Genomic DNA, 17,810 nt, shown 5'->3' on the forward strand with positions numbered 1-17,810 from the left:
ACTAATAAAATCCTTATACAACTTGTGCTTTGCTAGTTTCCAGCAAAATACATATGATGCATTCACATGAACACGGAGATGTGGGAAATATTGAGATGTAGGACATGGCACCGAGTGCATACTATAATTGATAAGATATAGTTTGTATATGTTACTATATCTTCATATGTTAAGATGTATTATCTAGGATCTAGCTAGTCTATGATCATCGCTTTATGAAAACGTTCCAAAAGATAGACATATACATGTGTACATATCAATGTAAGTTAACGTACATGTACTTGATACATGTGTGCTAATTTGTTTTCAAGTACCCAACACGGTTGAGTATATATATATATATATATATGCTTTATAGGTTGAGTACATATGCTTTATAGGTTAATGCTTGTTCCACAAATGGAAATTTTATTTGGAAAAGCCTTACTATAGAACATACAATTATGGGATTTGACATATAAATTAGTTAATGGAAGAAAAAGGAAAAAGTAAATAATAATTCTGAACTTGTTATTAGAAGTCAAAATAATATGAAAGCAATTTAGTAGAATGTAACTTGATGGTGTATGGAACTTGAAAGAAATGATACTAACACTGTATTCACAGTAATGACTAATTATTTTAAAAAAGGATCAATAATAAATTCTTGGAGACTCTAAAAGCCACTACCATTGAATTAATGAAAATATCATATTAGAAAAGTAAGAATGATGAGAATATTGAAGATAATATTTCTTTTAGAAAACAGACACACTGCTAAGAGTTGGAAGTAGTGTGATTGTTTTTCAAAAGGAAATTATTGCAGAGATCATATTAGTAAAAATAAGATTGGTGAAAATCTTGAAAGGCTTCAACATTTACAGAACAAACTAAAGATGAACAACTTGAATTTCTCATTATCTTGATGAAGTAAAGGAAGATTGGAGTTTTTGAGTAATAATAGATATGCAAAAAGGTAAATATCATTTTGCAAAAGATACTGGCCTTAGGAAAGATGTAATGACTTCTAGGACTTATTTAATAAAGTTCATACTAAACCTAGTTTTGGATTTAGAAAGTAATTATATGATTTCACCAAAGGAGACTATGAGAGATAAGGTTACTTGTGAAGGTAGGTATTCAGTAGAAGTGTATGGGAAGTGAACTTAACTTGGCTAAATAGTGTATTTTCAAGTTCTTTAGATAAGAAAATACTTCCTGAAATGACGAAAAGCATATTGGTATCCATGTTAAATAATATAGGTGGAGTTGCAGAGAGAGTGCTCAAATTATCTAAACATTGTATGAATATTCTTGAAACCGGTGAGGTCATAAAAAATTCGCACTAGAAGTTATATATAGGATTTTCTTTTACTTTTCGGTGCTTGCTGATTTTACGACAGAAAAACCTATAGGATTTTTCACACAAATTTTAGAAGCTAATACTTCCACCACCACCACAACACTAACAAAGTTATAATGGCTCAACAATTTGAGGATTGCTGCATCGATCTTTAGTTGCTATTGAGCATTTTTTAATAAAATTAAGAGAATTTTAATTTTTATTTATAGTTTCTGAGAAAGTTGTTTAGACTTTCCTCTTCCTTTCTTTTTAAGGTTAAGATCCATGTTCATGTCATCTAACAGAGTTGTACTGGCTGTTAATTACCTAATGCAATCCTTTACCTTTTCATCCGGTTTTGGGATTGGCAATGGTAGTGCTGCTCATGAGATCCAAGAGATTAATGAAGACATTACTCTCATGAGACTAAAGCAATATGGTCAAATGGGATGCCAAGTACCAATTGATTGAAAAAGAAATATAAAAGTAATTGTGCAGAACTGCAGATATCATTTTGCTGAATGACTGGTAGGAAACAACATATACAAAGATTATGGATTAGGGCATGGTACATCTAGGAAAAAGATAATAAAACCTTGTATTTATTGGAAGCAAGGTTCGCCATACTACTGCTTAGTACGGGTGGTATGTACCGGTCTGATAGGGGACTGGTATAGGCGGTATATACTGGTCTGTTGGCATGCCCCACTGTACCATGTGTCGATATGTCGGTATATATCGTACCAATAGTTGGTCAGCATACCGGTATGGATTGGTAAGACGAACCATGATTGGGAGTTATTAGTAATATTTGTCATGGCTTATATATTAGCTGAGACATTTAAGGTGATCAGAGACAGAAATGAAAATAAATTATTATAAGTTTAAGAAGACATGATAACGTGGCATTCAATGGATATTCTTGTGACTAGTCCTTAACATAGCTAAATAGGAAAGGATCCTTTCTAACCAATACTAAGTTGTTGCAAAAGAACGGGTTAGCATTTGGTCTTTTGGATTTCTAATTTGAAGAAAGGAACAATCATTTTTTGGGAACAAAATGAATCTAATCTATTATTATGATCAAATGTGACATTCATTTAAGGTTATCATGATGAATAGTCTGCTACAGTGTAAAAATAAAAGATATGACTGTTATCGAATCTGTTGTGCAGCCAAAGGAAGTTAATGGCATTAGCACTTTTGCCAGTTATATAGGCTATTATGATGGACTTTTGTGGGTGCTCTTTGTTGCAGTTCTGTTGATTTTATTGATCAGTTGCTTTTATTGAAATTGATAAAGGATCAGTAGCTGGACATGACATAGGAGATGACTTCCACGAGAATCTGATTTTCACTCACCTATTTTGAATGTACTCTTTGTCATGTATGGTATATTATGAAAACATTACCACTTTCATATCGCAGATGTGATCTTATAAGCGATGTTCTTCAGTAGTTAATTAATTCCTACGGTGACTTATGTGATGGTTTTTTAGTTTAATTTGGACTAATTATCATCTATTTTGTGTGGTGCTGAATTTTAAGTTACGCACATATACAAAGGACATCACAATCATATTGAAATGGCTAAAGTTTTACTGCTTATGTCCATTTGAACTTAGTTATGTGCATGTTCATTCCAATGTAAACCTCTTCCAGACAGTCTTTGGCTGGGCAGCACTCTGTTAGCATCATCGTCCTTTGAGAATGTGTTCCTTTTTCTTTTACTGTTCTCTGGAAGAGTTGCTGGTGCAACCTCCTGGGCATTTTTTGCAGTTTTGATATTCCTTGAAGCATAAACTGGATAGTTCCTGGATTTTCATTGTTATTACAACAATTCGTTGCTGCAGCCTAATTAAGAAACTTTGTAAAAGATTTTGATATTGTTTCTTCTCTAGGTGCTGGCACAGCAATATAGCAGTGAGATACTTGAGAGCGAACTAGAAAGGACTCGATTGAACATAGTATGTTTTATGGAATCTTCTCTTCAGCCGGCATCATTTACAGGGCCCCCAAAGCCTGCTTTCGCTTCACATCAAGGATCTGTTGCTTCTCCAAGTTACAGGAGGCAGCAGACAGTAGGATCTCCAGCTTACTCACGGCAACGACGCAAATAAGCAGTAGGGGAGAAAAGAAGCCAGCTTTCGTTAATTTTTCCTCCCATTTTTGGTTCTTTTCTTTGCATCGCTGGCTTTCCGTTATTTTGTATCCTGTATAGCGGGTGAATCATGCGCCATTCTTTGGGTGTTTGTAGAATCTTCTCATGGGTTGAGGAACTTAGAGAGTTTCTTTGCTTGTATATTTTTTGCAACACAGTATCTATCATTGGCTTGTATTGACACTGCATTCTCTCCTTGGGTTCTTGAAGAGTTCTCAACCAAGGATGGCATTTTCATAAGTTGTTTCCAGTAAGGATAGTTTATGTTTTTAGAAGTAAACGATAATTTAATTAGCATTATTGATGCTGGAAATTTTTTTTGGATGGGTTCAATGAGAGACTGCAGGTATGGCGTGTTGTGCTAAAAAATGGAATAAAAGACACTTGGAGAAATTGTTGTTGATATCATCGAATTTTCCTAGAACAATTTGATATTATTCTTTCTGGTTGGTAATTGAAGGTTTTCTATTGTCTTTTTAACAGGTTGCTAGATCATAAATTGGCCTTCTGGTATCCTTTGAAGCTCATATCATGGTATTCTGAGGTATCCCAGTTTTCACATCCTATGTGAAGATTAAAGAGGCGGGAGGCGATGGTTCCACACCAAATCAAAAAAGGTAATCGACGTAGAACTTTAGCAGGTGTTCCTGATCCCGAAATCTTATTGTGTTTAAACCCCTCGAGTTCTTTCTCCTTTTTTGCCGATGACCAATCTGAATTCATCAGTCTACAATTATTATCACTTATGCTAATTACAATTGTAAGATCGTAGAAAATAATGGCTTATAAGGCCACGCTTCTAAATCGATCACAGTGGTATTCAAAATGTTATTTTGATCAATATATTAACAAAATATTATAAGTAGTGCTTAAAATAATAAAAACAATAATTATATGGAGTTTTCATCTTATAATATTAATTGATTTCATACTTAAGCGCTCGTTTTTTATTATTTCAATATAATTTTAGATATAATATATGAAAATGGATAGAAATATTATAAAACTCAAATTAAATTTACAAGTTGTGAAGTATATAAAAGAACTATGATAAAAGTGTGTAACATTTTTTAAGATTATTCTAAAAATTAGGGTTTTATTTGGTAATACTTCCTACCAATAATAATAGTAATAAAAACAACAATATCAGCTCCTTATATTGGAAAAGAATAATAATATTCTGTACTTTTATAATAATAATAATAATAATAAATGTCATAATATGAATACCCTAATTTTCTTATTGGGGAAGTAGTCCAAACCGATACCCTTACGAGTTGTACGTATTGGTTAGTAGTGTCCCAATAGGAACACGACACAAGTGGCCGTCAGTGATTACATATAGGAGCAGTGGTGGACATCAGCCTTCACACTGCGGAGATCTCCCAAGGATGGCGGCGTACCGCTCTTCCTCCATGGCCTTCCGCCTCATCCCCGCTGCTTCCAAGACGATAACAACTTTCCGCTCCTCTTCCTCCTCGAACGGTTCCATCTCCTCGCTACTCCGCGGCGACGGACTCTCCCGGGTGCGCCTTTTTCTTTTTCGGTGATCGACCAAGATTACGAACCGTGTGATGGTTCTGACGACGGCATCTACTTGTTGGTATCCTCAGGGCCCGGTTTTCGGGTGGGGTTTAGGCGGGTCTCGTCGCGCTGCGTCTGCCGCCGCGTGCTTGCCGTCGGATCCGGCGCAGCTGAGGAGCGCCAGGGACGACATCAGGGAGCTCCTCAAGACGACATTCTGCCATCCTATTCTGGTGCGATTCGCCGTCTCAAGAATATTATATACCCAGATGCTTTGTCTTTCACATCATCGTTGTTGGTAGTAATATATTGGAAGGATATGTATGATATAATCGTCGGCGTGTGCTCGAAGTGATTCTGAATGGTTGGATTTAGCCTCTCATTTGTTCAGTTATTTATTTTCAGAAAGTGAAATGATTATGCATGACAATAGGAGAAAAGTAATTTTTAGCTTACTGTTCTTGGTCCAAATTTCCATATTTGTGATCCAAATGACTTGTGATTTAAAGCACCGTGAGGGCTGGGTTGCGAGTTAAAATTTTAATTTGGACACCCCTTCTCCCCTCATGTGGGCATCCAAACAAATTCAATTGCAACTACTGCTTATAGCATTTGCTTTTGCCGGCAATTGCTATTTGCATGAATTTTCAGTTGCAAGCAACCTAACGCCCCTTAGATTCATGGGTGCTAATTCTGATACAGCATGACTCTGGCTAGAGACCATACAGAATAGCATATCAAACAAAAAGTGTAAAATCAACTTTTAATTCATGAAGAGGTAATGGAGCTCTCCTCGACAAGGGTCCTAAATGACATTATAATTCATTCATTTAACTTCTTTTATCTCTTTAAGGGAATTCTTCACTGTTACGTCCCAATCAAAATCCGGGTGTAACATAAACATTTGATGTGTAAGTTTAACATAAAATATGTGATTTGTGTGGGTGAAGTCTGGAAATCAGAAATTTGTGTTTTACCAGCATTCTTAGGGTTTGTTAGCTCCTGCATTGTGACCATCTTTGCAACTTTTTTCTTCCTGAACCTTTGATGATCTGTTTGCTCGCTCTTCTTTACTGTTCATATAATATTAGTTTATTTAATGTTGATTACATGCCTTCAAGTTTTTCATTGCAACAACAGTTCAGTCAAAACTCTATTGGCAAACTTCTTAAGATTTTTTTTTTCAAATATATTTTCTAAATTTTCTGTGGCGTTACCATAGTTTCTTATCTGTTTCATGATTCTAATGACTCTGAAAGAGAATCCTTGAATGGATTAGTTTTCTTGTGTTGCTATTTTGTTGCATTCCCTTCAAAAAGATTAAAGCTCCATTGAAATAACCTTTTACCGGAACATTGAACTTGCTTTCATCGAGAAAGGAATGATCGCTTCATTGAACTTACCATAGTCATGAACTTCTTATTTTCATAACACCAAACAAGATGAACTATTTGTGGATAGTAACTCTCCAACTACCAAGGTAAATAACGACACATTAGATTGCTTAACCACCATTTCTCACTTAGATCACAATTTTCATGGAATTACAAATCAGTATAACATCTCCTGAGTTGCTGAGCTTGACATGCTAAACTCTGCTGTAATGTTCTAAATACTTGCTTGGTCAGAGGTTTGGCCAAACTAAAAATTCTTGCATTCATTTTTCAAGTCATGCGTTTTGCTCTTAGTATTAATAAGTCTTTGTGAAATTTAAAAATATCCGAAATCTTCATACTCTCCTGGAAGTTGAGTGGGATTTTGGATTACTAAAACACATCAAGTTTAATACTGGTAAATAGAAAGATAGGAATCTAAAAAGCAACTTGATTTACAAATTAAAACCTAGGGAAATGAAGAAGGCTTCTGCATATAATTTGAAAGCCATAGAAGATTTGTGAACTGAAGACGATCATCATCAAAATAAGATTTACAACATCTGACAGTGTGATAGACTTTGACAAGATTACTGTGACCTAAACAAACCTTAACGAGTTATGGAGGCATCAAAATCTGACTCTAACATTGTAGGAAAATATTGATGTAGCCATCCAAGAATTTATGGGTGTTCATCATAAATATTCCCTTCGTGTACATGGATAACAGATAATGGAATAGATTTCAGAAAGAAAATATGTAGTAGTTACCAAATGAGGCTGTTGTATTTATGTCTTGAAGTTTTTGGAATGGTAATTGACCACAGAATCTTGTGATGTTGGAGGTTGTTCTTGATCTGATATGCAAGTTAGAACCTGATCATGACCTAATTATAATGATAGGTTATAATTGTTTGATTAGAGCCTTCCAAATTCTGGATTCAGGATGATTCTATTCCCCTTTTTAGATCAAGTTCTATCTCAGTCCTTATCTTTGGACTGGAGTCTTCAGTTAGAGGATTTAATTACATGATTTACTGCTTATTTAATAATTCTTAGGGTTCTGGTATGTCTTGCTCCAGCATATCCTTTTTCTGGTAAGTTCTGTTGTAGATACTCTTTATTTTAACTATAGGTCCTAATTGACTGGCTTCTAAGTGGAAGGATTGAATTTTTATTTTATGTAAGCAAATCACACTGAGCAATTATTGCCAGAAGCTCTTCCTTTGTGTTTGTAGATTTTGAAACCTAGTAATGATTTGGAACAGATTATTTCTGGAAATGCTGGTGAGAGCACGAGTACAAACTCATGGTTTTGGTATGATTGCACAGGTCCGTTTGGGTTGGCATGATGCTGGCACATACAATAAAAGTATCGAGGAATGGCCAAGGCAAGGTGGAGCTAATGGAAGCGTGCGATTTGACAAAGAATTGAAACATGCAGCCAATGCTGGTACTTCTTCTCTCCCATGCAGTTTTGTGATATACTGTTGGGATCAGGGCTTTTCTGACAATAAATGGGATCACAGGCCTAGTAAATGCTTTAAAGCTTCTTCAGCCTGTCAAGGACAAGTATTCAGGTGTTACATATGCAGATTTGTTCCAATTAGCCAGTGCTACAGCTGTTGAGGTTATTTTATATTTTCTCCTTGCTGATTTGCTACAAAAAATATATTTTTTTAAAGCATAAATCTTTTCTGTATACAACTAAATGAAGACATACCAATGACATATTATAGGAAGCTGGTGGCCCCAAAATCCCAATGAAGTATGGTAGGGTAGATGCCTCTGGACCTGAACAGTGCCCTGAGGAAGGGAGGCTTCCTGGTATATTGAAATTCTTATCACAACTTTCTTCGGTCCATCACTTTGGATATTGCTTTAGTATAATTTGTTCCACTGTTTCATACTTGGTATTTTGGTAATTAAAAAAATGCAGCATAGATTGCTAATACTTTCATGAATCTTTCTCCTGGATTATCTGTCCTATGTTTTACTCTTTTTTTTCAGTTCCTTTTTTGGTTAATTGATTTCAGAAGGTTGCCTCCATGGCCCAAATGGAAAATAGTAATATTATCTTGTTTGTTGCCTGATAGATGCCTGATTTAGTGCTAGTTTGGCATGCTTCTATCTGCATATTGTACATGATATAATAATGCATTACTTTTTGTTCATTTTCTATTTCATCGTATTCAGGGATTATTGTTTTCACTAATCTTTCACTATTTGATTTTATCTCAAACTTGTGGAGGGCATATTGACTTTGACTAATGAAATGAATTATATCTTTTCCCTTTGTAAATCAACATAGCTGGATGACTTTAACTGATCCTAGTTCTAGAAATGAATGTACATTTGCTGGCAGCATATTTAGTTCACAAATGTCACCAGTTTCTTTTATGTGCAAAGCGCCTGTTTTAAATGGCAGGAACAGAGATTCAGGATCTGTAAGTTTGGTTTGCATGGTGTGACAGGAACAAAGATTCAAGATTCATGAAGGGACAAAGGAGGAAGTTGAAGATTAAAAAAAATGAGGTGGTGGTGGCAACTAGGTAGGGAAGAGGAGGAAGTAGCAGCCACACGGTGAGGAAATGGAGGAGTAGAGGAGAGAAAGACAGGATGTGCAAGAAAGATAAAAAAGAAAGAGAAAAAATGTTAGTTGTGATAGCTATTAAAAATTTAAAAATATATTTTTTTTAAGAAAAATATAATAAAAGATAGTAGAGTGGTACAGTTTGGCACTGGTCTGCTTAGCATCCAATAAGCCTGATATAGTGAACGTATGAAGCAGTATAACCTGTACTAAGCAAAACTATGGGACTAATACTATCAACACATATCCGTCAGTACTTTAAGTTAGAATTGACGTAACATAAGCCTATTTGTGCGAAAGCACCATGGAGAGCAACAAAAGTCCATAGACCACCTAATTGGCACCGAGTAAAATCTCCTTGTGCTTCAGGACCCCATAGTAGCAACAAAGAATGTGCTAAACTATTCGTAAGAGTGGAATCTACAATGGTTAAGAAATTGCAACCTTCCAAATAGGAACTTGAATATAGGACAAATACCTTGAATAGATAGAAGTATAAAGAATTAAGTTAAATTGAAATTGCTTTCTTTATGCACGAAGAAAGATTTTGATTTGATTGATATAATAAGATCAAATGAGTTCTTTATTCATTCATTGAATGATAAATTACTACAAACGAAGCTTACTGATCCATACCGGTGTACCGACCAGCTGTTGGTATGGTACATACCGAACTGTGCTGACATATTGACAATGGAGCATACCGACAGACCGACACGTACCGCCCATACCAATCTCCTGTTAAATTGGTATGTACTGCCTATATCGGGTGGTACGATGAGCCTTGTTTAAAACCTTGCTCAACACTATCCTTAGAGGCTACATTGATCCTTGTTGATAAAATATGTCAACCTTGATCCTCTACCTGAATCTTCGCAGCTGTCCTCTTCTCCCGGTGGACCTTTCATTAGAGTCCCATGGTTTGTCAACTATGGCATGTGGTGGTAGTTCCATCAAACAACAGGCTATTCTGTTAGAGTTCCATTTGGAGCTTCTCTTTCATCTTGTCCTTCTTATAACACGATCTAAAGTCCTTTTGGTAAGTTGGCTGGATTCATGGTATGCAATTTCAAATAGTACCGCCCGGTATGAGCGGTACGTACCGGTCCGATGGCAAACCAGTACGCGGACCGTCCGCTACCGGATGGAACGTGCTACAGTGCTACACTGTATTGCTCGGTACACGGTACCATACCATACCGAGCCAACCTCGAAACACCGGTATAGTACGGTATTGCATACCTTGGCTAGAATAATGATTTTTCCAGTAAACTCGAAGTTCTAGTCCAAGTGGTAGTTATCCCAGAGATATAGCAACCATTGTCTAAACCAAGGTCCGCAATACCGTACCGTACCGGAGTTTCGACCTGGGCTCGGTATCGATACGGTACGGTATACCGAGCGGTACACTCAGGTGTACTGCTCGGTATATTTAGGCGTGCCGAGCACTGTAGCACTACTACAGTGCTACAGTGTTGCTACAGTGTCGAAACGGTAACAGATGGTTTGCGTACCGGAAGCCTGTCGGACCGGTACGTACCACCCGTATCGGGCGGTACGGACCGGTACTGCAGACCATGGTCTAAACGTAGCCAAACTCTAATGCATATGCACAGGCGTTCTTGCTAGACTACAGGGGCAATGTGGCTCTGTGATCCATCCGTTGGCTACCAAAAATGCCATTCTGCCACAGAGAACCTTAGATGGCCAATTTTCCAGTCCCCTAGCTACAGCTTTGCCATCCCAATTAAAACTGATGCCAAACCTTCTGCCTTGTCATTAGGTTGAGGAAGTGGGCTTGAAGTTGCTGGAATTTTGCATTACAAACAGTGGCTACTGTTTAATACATTTAATATGACCCTTTTCATGAATAAAATAAATTGTAACTAATGGACTACTACTGACGACAATATTTAGGATTTCTATATGTAAACAAAATCAAAATACTAATAATTAACCCAAATTTTTTGAGCCACGTTGACAGATTACTTAACAAACTCAAGTAGGATTCGGGTGGAGCACAAGATTAATCTCAGATTGTGGGCCTTTGGTAGACAAAATAATTGTCTAAGTAAGATGTGGTCGGTCTGGAGCTTTCTCTCAGTTATTCCTTTATTCATTACACAATAGGTAGTCCTGGATTCACATTGAATCATATTCAAAAAAATTATGCGATGTTTAACAAGTTATATTTGTGATGGAGTTTTGTACACTTGTATATGTGTATGTATCTTTTGTTATCTCCACTTCTAACCATTATTTTCTTTCTTAATATCTTAGCCTGTTTGCCACTGTTATTACCATGACAAATCACCCACTATTGTTCGACTACATTATTGGCTAAAAACCTACTCATGTTGCGTTCCTCCCACAGCCACTACTTCCTGCTTGTGTTGGATTCCAGTTTTGTGATTATCTTATATTGTCAAATTGACATCATGCTGCATTAATTGTAATCACTAATTTATAGTTGCAGTTTTAGCTGTTATGATAGTTGATGGTTATCAAGATGATGAACTGCTCTGTTGCTTTCTATAAGGAGCATATGCTAATGCCTACATTTGCCACAGCCCTTGCTTTCTTTTTTCCTTGCATCAGATATTCATCTCTGAATCTTGCTTTATTTTTGGTGTTTAGCTGCTGGGACACCTTCACCAGCATCTCATTTAAGGGACATATTCTACAGAATGGGTCTAAGTGACAAGGTCTTAACTTATTTAAGTTTTCATCTTTGTAGTCTTTAATGCTTAAGCTGTTCTTTTATAGTTCTGCATTATCTGAATGTAGGATATTGTTGCATTGTCTGGCGCACATACTCTAGGTAGGGCCAGTCCGGAACGTAGTGGTTGGGGAAAACCAGAAACAAAATATACGGTATGCATTTCTCTGCATCTAAGTAATTTAATTTTTGCATGCCCATTTTATTTGCTAAACACATGCTGTTCTTGTTTGGTGTGATGTCAGTAGGAACTTCCACATATTCATACTACTGTGTGCTTTTATTTCAGTCATTATATTCAATTTCCCTTTTTAGCTTAAGCTTTTAGAAAAATTAGCAATGTTTAGAAATTTAACATGGTATTAGATGGAGAAGTTGTATTGTTATGGAGTGATTGAACCCCTAACCCTCCCCGTGAGGGCCTCATCTTGCTTGGCCCTTGATCGGGATTCTTGTTTCTATGTTCAGACAGGCTGCATTCATAATTTCAGTTGCTGTTTCAAATCAATACTAAATTTGAATTGTATTCTTATGTTTGAGCCTGTTTTAGTTAAGAACAAGTTGGGAGAGTACACAAGTCACAAGACATCATGATTAGAGATTTCTAAATTTGTCTTTAAATATCATGGAGCTCATTGACTTCTAGACATCATGCTTTTGGTTGGATTTCTTTTCTCTTTTTACTGGTACTTGTAGATGTCTTTGCATCCATACTTTTAATTGCTATCTTAGTCTGAGTTCAGAGTCATATTTTGAATTGTGATCCTACTTTTGAGACATATTCTAGTTACCAGTATGGCCAGGAAAGTCCTCAAGCAATTAGGAGGCATTTTCAGAGAATATTAAATGTGCTTTATTTAGGATTTTATGGAATTCGGAGATCTCTACTCTGTGTTTCTTCCCTTTTTTGTTTACTTTGTATAGCATATTACAATCTCTAGAAGCTGTCTTGTGTTGGTACCTTCATTTGTCCCCATGGAATTATCATTTTCCAGTAGCTGATTCTTCTTTTTCTCTCTCTTCCATCCTCCGGAGTCCACTTCTCCTTCTTGAATGTGAAAAAACCTAGAAGTATGGTTGATGTCCTAACATGTTCGAGTCTCTGTGCTCCATAATTTTTTCCTTTAATTTAAATTCCATGCATGATGCTTAAGCCATTTTATCAAACCAACTTAACCTTGACTATGGTTCCAGAATCGATGATTTCAATTCTTCAAAATCAGGAACCGGAACCAAACCAGCAAAGGTTGGTTTTGGAACCAAAACGGGAATCGATTGTTCCAATTCTGGTTCGAATCGTAATTTTTTTATTATTTTTAATTTAAAATATAAAAATTATAAATTTATTTTTGAATAATAAATAATAATTTAAATTTATGAAACCAGCGGTTTGAATCAGAACCGGAACAAGAACCGACAGTGTCAAAATCGACGGTTTCAATTTTCCAAACTTAAGAACCGAAACCGAATTGCCGTGGACTGGTTTCGGTTCAGTTTAGAATCGGCGAACCGCCAGGCCAATTTGGTTCTGGTTCGAACTGAATAGTGATCAGGCCTAAACCAACCAACATGACCTATGTAGTTAGTTATCTAGTAGGTAATTTTATGATAAAAAAATGCTACATTTTCCCTTCTCTCCTACATCTTCTCCTTTACATAAACTGAACTAGTTTTGGGATTTGCTACAACATTTTACTTATTTCTACTAGATAGACTGGGATAGTTCCTAGGTTGAGCTTTGCCATTATGGTAGCCTTGCTCCTTTGCATTGTGAGAGGTTAGGTTTTCAGTCACCAAGAAATAAGCTCTCTATTTGTGTATCAGACTACATGCATTGGCCATTGCGCAGCTCCTTTATTAACAAAATCCTCATGCACTAACTGGAAATTTCTTGTATGAATACTGTAGGTCCAATTCTCACTAGACTGTTGTAATTTTCTAGTAATAGTCTGTGCAAGAGATAAGTTGTCTTGTAAAGTTATTCTCATTAAATGATGTCTGCAATATCTATAATGACACCTTTTCATGTCGAGTTCTTCATTTTAAATTGTTGGACTATCATTTTATATGCAATATCTCAAACCAGAATTCCTTATATTGCTTGGTTCTTTCCTGGTGGACACAATTAACTTCTCAGTATTGAGATTGCTAAACTATGAAGTATTAATTGCCATGTACATAAGCACGAGGTAGTCTAGCTGATTTATGGCATTGCTTGACAGAAAGATGGCCCTGGTAGACCTGGTGGACAGTCATGGACGCCTCAATGGCTGAAATTTGATAATAGCTACTTCAAGGTGATGTCTTTTCTCTCTCTCTCTCTCTCTCTCTCCCTTTTCCCTATAATGGCACCTGTTCAGCAAACTGAATGCAGCCTGCAACAATTTAGGAAATCAAAGAGCGAAGAGATGCAGATCTGCTAGTTTTGCCCACAGATGCTTCTTTATTTGAAGATCCATCCTTCAAGGTAAACAAACAGAAAATAGTTGTTTCGATCCAACATAATATGGTCACATTCTGTATTAGCTAATGAACTGTATGACACACAGGTATATGCCGAGAAATACGCGGTTGACCAGGATGCATTTTTCAAAGATTATGCTGAATCACATGCAAAACTCAGCAACCAAGGTGCCAAGTTTGATCCTCCGGAGGTTGGTGATTCGACCTAACCGTAAAACACATTGCTATCTGCTTCAGGAAGAGACATTTACTTAAAAAAATAACAAGAAAATCAAAATGATTTCCCTTTGATTTGTGACACCTAATGTGGTGGAAACATTTTTGCTCAGGGCATCTCAATAGAGCATCACTGAGATACAGACATCTGCGAAATGGTTCCTTGAAGAGAAGTATTCATGTGGTGAGAAAAAAGTAGGTAATTTTAACATTAATTTTCCTTTTCATTATCATCTGAAAGTTCAGTTTAGAATAATGCATGCTAAACAACATGTCAGAAGATACTCTTGTTTTGCTACTTCTATCTTTCTGGCTTGAGAAAACATAATTAATCATCTCCTATTCTGCTGCATCTTTCTTGAAGACTACTTGATCAAGATTTTCCTCAACAGCATGAACCGATCAAACTAAAATGAATTTTGCTTTTGACTTGCAGAGTTAGCTACCTTAGGCTATGAATTAGAAGACAACTGCAGAGTGTGGAAAGAGGCAGCCCACATTCCTCCTGAATTTATTAATTCTGAAGTATCATAATCTCTATTGCTGGCTTTGGTTTCTGCAAGTGTCTTCTTGCAAACAGCATTCTGAATTGGATTTTTGTTTTCCACCGCTACCCTGCCATCTTTAGGTGCCAGAAAATGATGCCTGTATAATAAATCAACTACCAGGCAATTCTGCCTGCAATTTTGCATTAAAATCATGTGCAATGGTGGCTTGGCCTCATCGATCTTATTCATTGGCATCACAGGTAAATTTGATTCGAGACTTCGATCTAGTCTGGTCAAGCCCTGCAATGATATTGCTGGGCCTTCGTGCCCATGTTGACCGGGTGACGAACGCCAAAGAAAAGTCAATCCGTTGACTATCTCACTTGGCCTACAAGGCGTCGTCGACTCCTGAGCTCCTTCTCGTTCTTACGTCACATTCTTCGGTCCTTCGCTCATATCTTTTTTAGCTGCGACTTCGAATGTTTGATTGGACAAAGGATGAGACGAGAGCTTGCACTGAGAACTTGGCATCAACTCTGCAAGAAGGAATGCAATTGGTCTTAGCCGAACATAGTTTGCTTATCTTGTTATATATCATCAACGATGCACCGTACCACATCCTGTCCGTCCAGTTATGGATGGATAGACCTTGTCCCACGTCACGCATGCATCATCCCATCCCTCGCCTAAACTCCATTAAACTCCATCGCTGACTCTTCCGGATATACCCCATTGCGCGTTCAAAGATGCTGATACGTGGCAGCCAATTCCTCCTCATAACTTGACGTAACGTACACGAACGGGCGTCCCCATTCCCATTTCCCTTATCCATTTTCGAACACCCATTCGTCACGTGCCTAAATTCGACATCTGTTATACCTAGTAAAACGTGTTCCACGTGTCGCCCTCCGCTCCACACCGTTCCAATATCCGACACGTGCAACTCGACGCATCGGCGAACACGCTACGCCACCAACCGCCGCGTCTCTTACCCACCTCCGGACGCGTGTCGTGTTTCGACGCTAAAAGTCGTCGGACCGAGCGTCCCGGTGGACCCCACCGCCGCCGTCCAATAACATCACCCGACCACGTCGTCTTCGCCGCACGAGATGACGCCAACCTGTCCGATGGCGTCGGCCGACGTGTGATAATCTCATCTTACGTAAGCCGTGACAGTATGTCCCCCTCCCGCCATCGTCAGCCGTCCACGTATGTGGTCACCTGCTCGATCTTCGCCACGCGTCCGTCGTCAGTCAACTCGCCGTAGCCGTCGTCATGCACACGCGTGCGGTTCCTGACGTCCCTCAGCCGGTGGAGACGTGGCGAGGAGGTTGACGTCGAGCGACTTTCCCGACATGGTAAGTTATAAGACGCACTCTCCTCCTCCTCCTCCCGCTGCTTTGAGACGGAGGAGGTAGAGAAGAAGACGCAGTCGAAGCGAGGAGAGAAGGGAAGAAGAATGAACGGCGGCGATTTGGCTCTCCCAGCGGGGTTTCGATTCCATCCGACGGACGAGGAGCTGGTGACGCATTACCTCTGCCGTAAATGCGCGGCGATGCCCATCTCGGTGCCCGTCGTCGCCGAGGTCGACCTCTACAAGTACGACCCGTGGCAGCTCCCAGGTGACCGCCTCCCCCCTCCTTCCCTTCCGATTGGGATCGTACGGCTCGGGGTCGCTGATCGTTCGTGCTGATGTGGGTGCAGGGATGGCGTCGTACGGGGAGAAGGAGTGGTACTTCTTCTCGCCCAGGGACCGGAAGTACCCCAACGGCTCACGCCCGAACCGCGCCGCCGGCTCGGGCTACTGGAAGGCCACCGGCGCCGACAAGCCGATCGGCACGCCCCGGACGGTGGCGATCAAGAAGGCGCTGGTGTTCTACTCTGGGAAGGCGCCCAAGGGGACGAAGACCAATTGGATCATGCACGAGTACCGGCTCGCCCACCCCGACCGGTCCGCCACCAAGAAGACGAACAACAGCCTACGGGTTCGTATCTGTTCCTCATCTTTGCAATACGTATTGCATTCCGACACGTTTTATCTTTTTTTGGCGTTTTTTGGTTTCTTATGCGAAGCTGCCGCCTTTCGCGTTGCAGTTGGACGACTGGGTGTTGTGCCGGATCTACCACAAGAAGGGGGAGATCGACCCCGGGCGGAGGTTGACCGAGTCGAAGGCGCGCCCCTGGGTCGAGCCGAAGCGGGAGGACACGTGGCAAGTGACTGCGGCGGCGCCGCCCCTGATGACGGACCTGCTCTACCTGGACGCGCCGGAGTCGCTTCCGGTGTTGGTCGGGGCCTCGAGCTGCTCGGAGCACGCGGACCTCACGTGCGAGAGGGAGGTGCAGAGCCTGCCCAGGTGGGGGGAGGACTGGGAGAGCGTCCGCTGGTTCGGTGTTAATAACGAACATGCCCCGCTCTCGCCCTCGTGCGGAGACCCTCTCCAGGATATATTCACGTACTTGCAGAAGCCCTTCTAGAAGAGTTGGCACGTGTGGAGGCGAGACCCGTTGGTGGCTGTCGGATCGAGGCGGTGCTTCGGAGATCGTGCGGTGCCAATGAACCCGTGCAGACATATACGACCTCCCGTGTATAGATCAATGGGGGAGATGAGAGGCTTTGATAGCGGTGAGGGTAGGTCGCTTCTGTTTCTGTTCGTCACCTGCAAAATTTTGTTTACTTGATGTTTGATTCGTACAAATGTAGACGTGTTGTGCGATATATCGAATGAAAGAAGGATGGCGTTAGAGCTGAAATGATGCAGATTTTGTTTGCAAGGATGAATGCATTTACAAAGGTATATGTTTTATAGACTATTTCTGCAGTTATTTTCCTAGAGAGAAGGATTCATCGAGTATATCAAAAAGCAAAGAGATGCTACGGTGACTCAAATGACTGAACAAAAAGCACGGAGTAGGCTGGAGATCACATTGCATTAGTTATATTTAAAATGACTT

General features: G+C 39.3%; 3 protein-coding genes across 5 annotated transcripts in view; all 3 read left to right on the top strand.

Moving 5' to 3' along the window:
• LOC135585464 (exocyst complex component SEC5B-like) overlaps nucleotides 1-3,802 on the top strand; it is a 29,167-nt gene extending 25,365 nt beyond the window's left edge. For both annotated transcript variants that reach the window (XM_065188436.1, XM_065188437.1), the window contains exon 21: nucleotides 3,223-3,802. In XM_065188436.1, the coding sequence (XP_065044508.1) occupies nucleotides 3,223-3,441 (219 nt within the window). In that variant the 3' untranslated portion in view covers nucleotides 3,442-3,802. The remainder of the gene's footprint in view (nucleotides 1-3,222) is intronic.
• Nucleotides 3,803-3,932: 130 nt separating this feature from the next.
• On the top strand, nucleotides 3,933-15,102 carry LOC103989062 (probable L-ascorbate peroxidase 6, chloroplastic/mitochondrial). Of its 2 annotated transcripts, none has more exons than XM_018827564.2 (13): nucleotides 3,933-4,099; nucleotides 4,780-5,008; nucleotides 5,096-5,239; nucleotides 7,712-7,832; nucleotides 7,909-8,009; nucleotides 8,119-8,206; nucleotides 11,610-11,677; nucleotides 11,760-11,846; nucleotides 13,914-13,988; nucleotides 14,081-14,158; nucleotides 14,241-14,345; nucleotides 14,484-14,554; nucleotides 14,807-15,102. In XM_018827564.2, the coding sequence occupies exons 2-12, from the start codon at nucleotides 4,874-4,876 to the stop codon at nucleotides 14,505-14,507; spliced, it is 1,026 nt and encodes a 341-aa protein (XP_018683109.2). In that variant the 5' UTR covers nucleotides 3,933-4,099; nucleotides 4,780-4,873; the 3' UTR covers nucleotides 14,508-14,554; nucleotides 14,807-15,102. The 2 variants fall into 2 exon arrangements, 1 of the variants encoding a protein (XP_018683109.2); XR_010514438.1 differs by having other exon boundaries at nucleotides 3,935-4,099; nucleotides 14,484-14,565.
• Nucleotides 15,103-16,241: 1,139 nt separating this feature from the next.
• Nucleotides 16,242-17,609, top strand: LOC135676827 (NAC domain-containing protein 2-like). Its single transcript, XM_065188438.1, has 3 exons — nucleotides 16,242-16,480; nucleotides 16,563-16,843; nucleotides 16,953-17,609. The coding sequence occupies exons 1-3, from the start codon at nucleotides 16,318-16,320 to the stop codon at nucleotides 17,331-17,333; spliced, it is 825 nt and encodes a 274-aa protein (XP_065044510.1). The 5' UTR covers nucleotides 16,242-16,317; the 3' UTR covers nucleotides 17,334-17,609.
• The last annotated feature ends 201 nt before the right edge of the window (nucleotides 17,610-17,810 follow it).

Source organism: Musa acuminata, chromosome BXJ1-6 (assembly GCF_036884655.1).
Source record: "Musa acuminata AAA Group cultivar baxijiao chromosome BXJ1-6, Cavendish_Baxijiao_AAA, whole genome shotgun sequence".
NCBI lineage: Eukaryota > Viridiplantae > Streptophyta > Magnoliopsida > Zingiberales > Musaceae > Musa > Musa acuminata.

Excerpts from the sequence above, each read along its gene's own strand:
- LOC103989062 (XM_018827564.2), top strand. The coding sequence starts at position 4,874 with ATGGCGGCGTACCGCTCTTCCTCCATGGCCTTCCGCCTCATCCCCGCT. Across the intron at positions 8,207-11,609 it reads TGAGGAAGGGAGGCTTCCTG|CTGCTGGGACACCTTCACCA; the intron begins GTATATTGAAAT and ends TTTGGTGTTTAG. Across the intron at positions 14,346-14,483 it reads CCAAGTTTGATCCTCCGGAG|GGCATCTCAATAGAGCATCA; the intron begins GTTGGTGATTCG and ends ATTTTTGCTCAG.
- LOC135676827 (XM_065188438.1), top strand. The coding sequence starts at position 16,318 with ATGAACGGCGGCGATTTGGCTCTCCCAGCGGGGTTTCGATTCCATCCG. Across the intron at positions 16,481-16,562 it reads CGACCCGTGGCAGCTCCCAG|GGATGGCGTCGTACGGGGAG; the intron begins GTGACCGCCTCC and ends ATGTGGGTGCAG. Across the intron at positions 16,844-16,952 it reads AGACGAACAACAGCCTACGG|TTGGACGACTGGGTGTTGTG; the intron begins GTTCGTATCTGT and ends TTCGCGTTGCAG.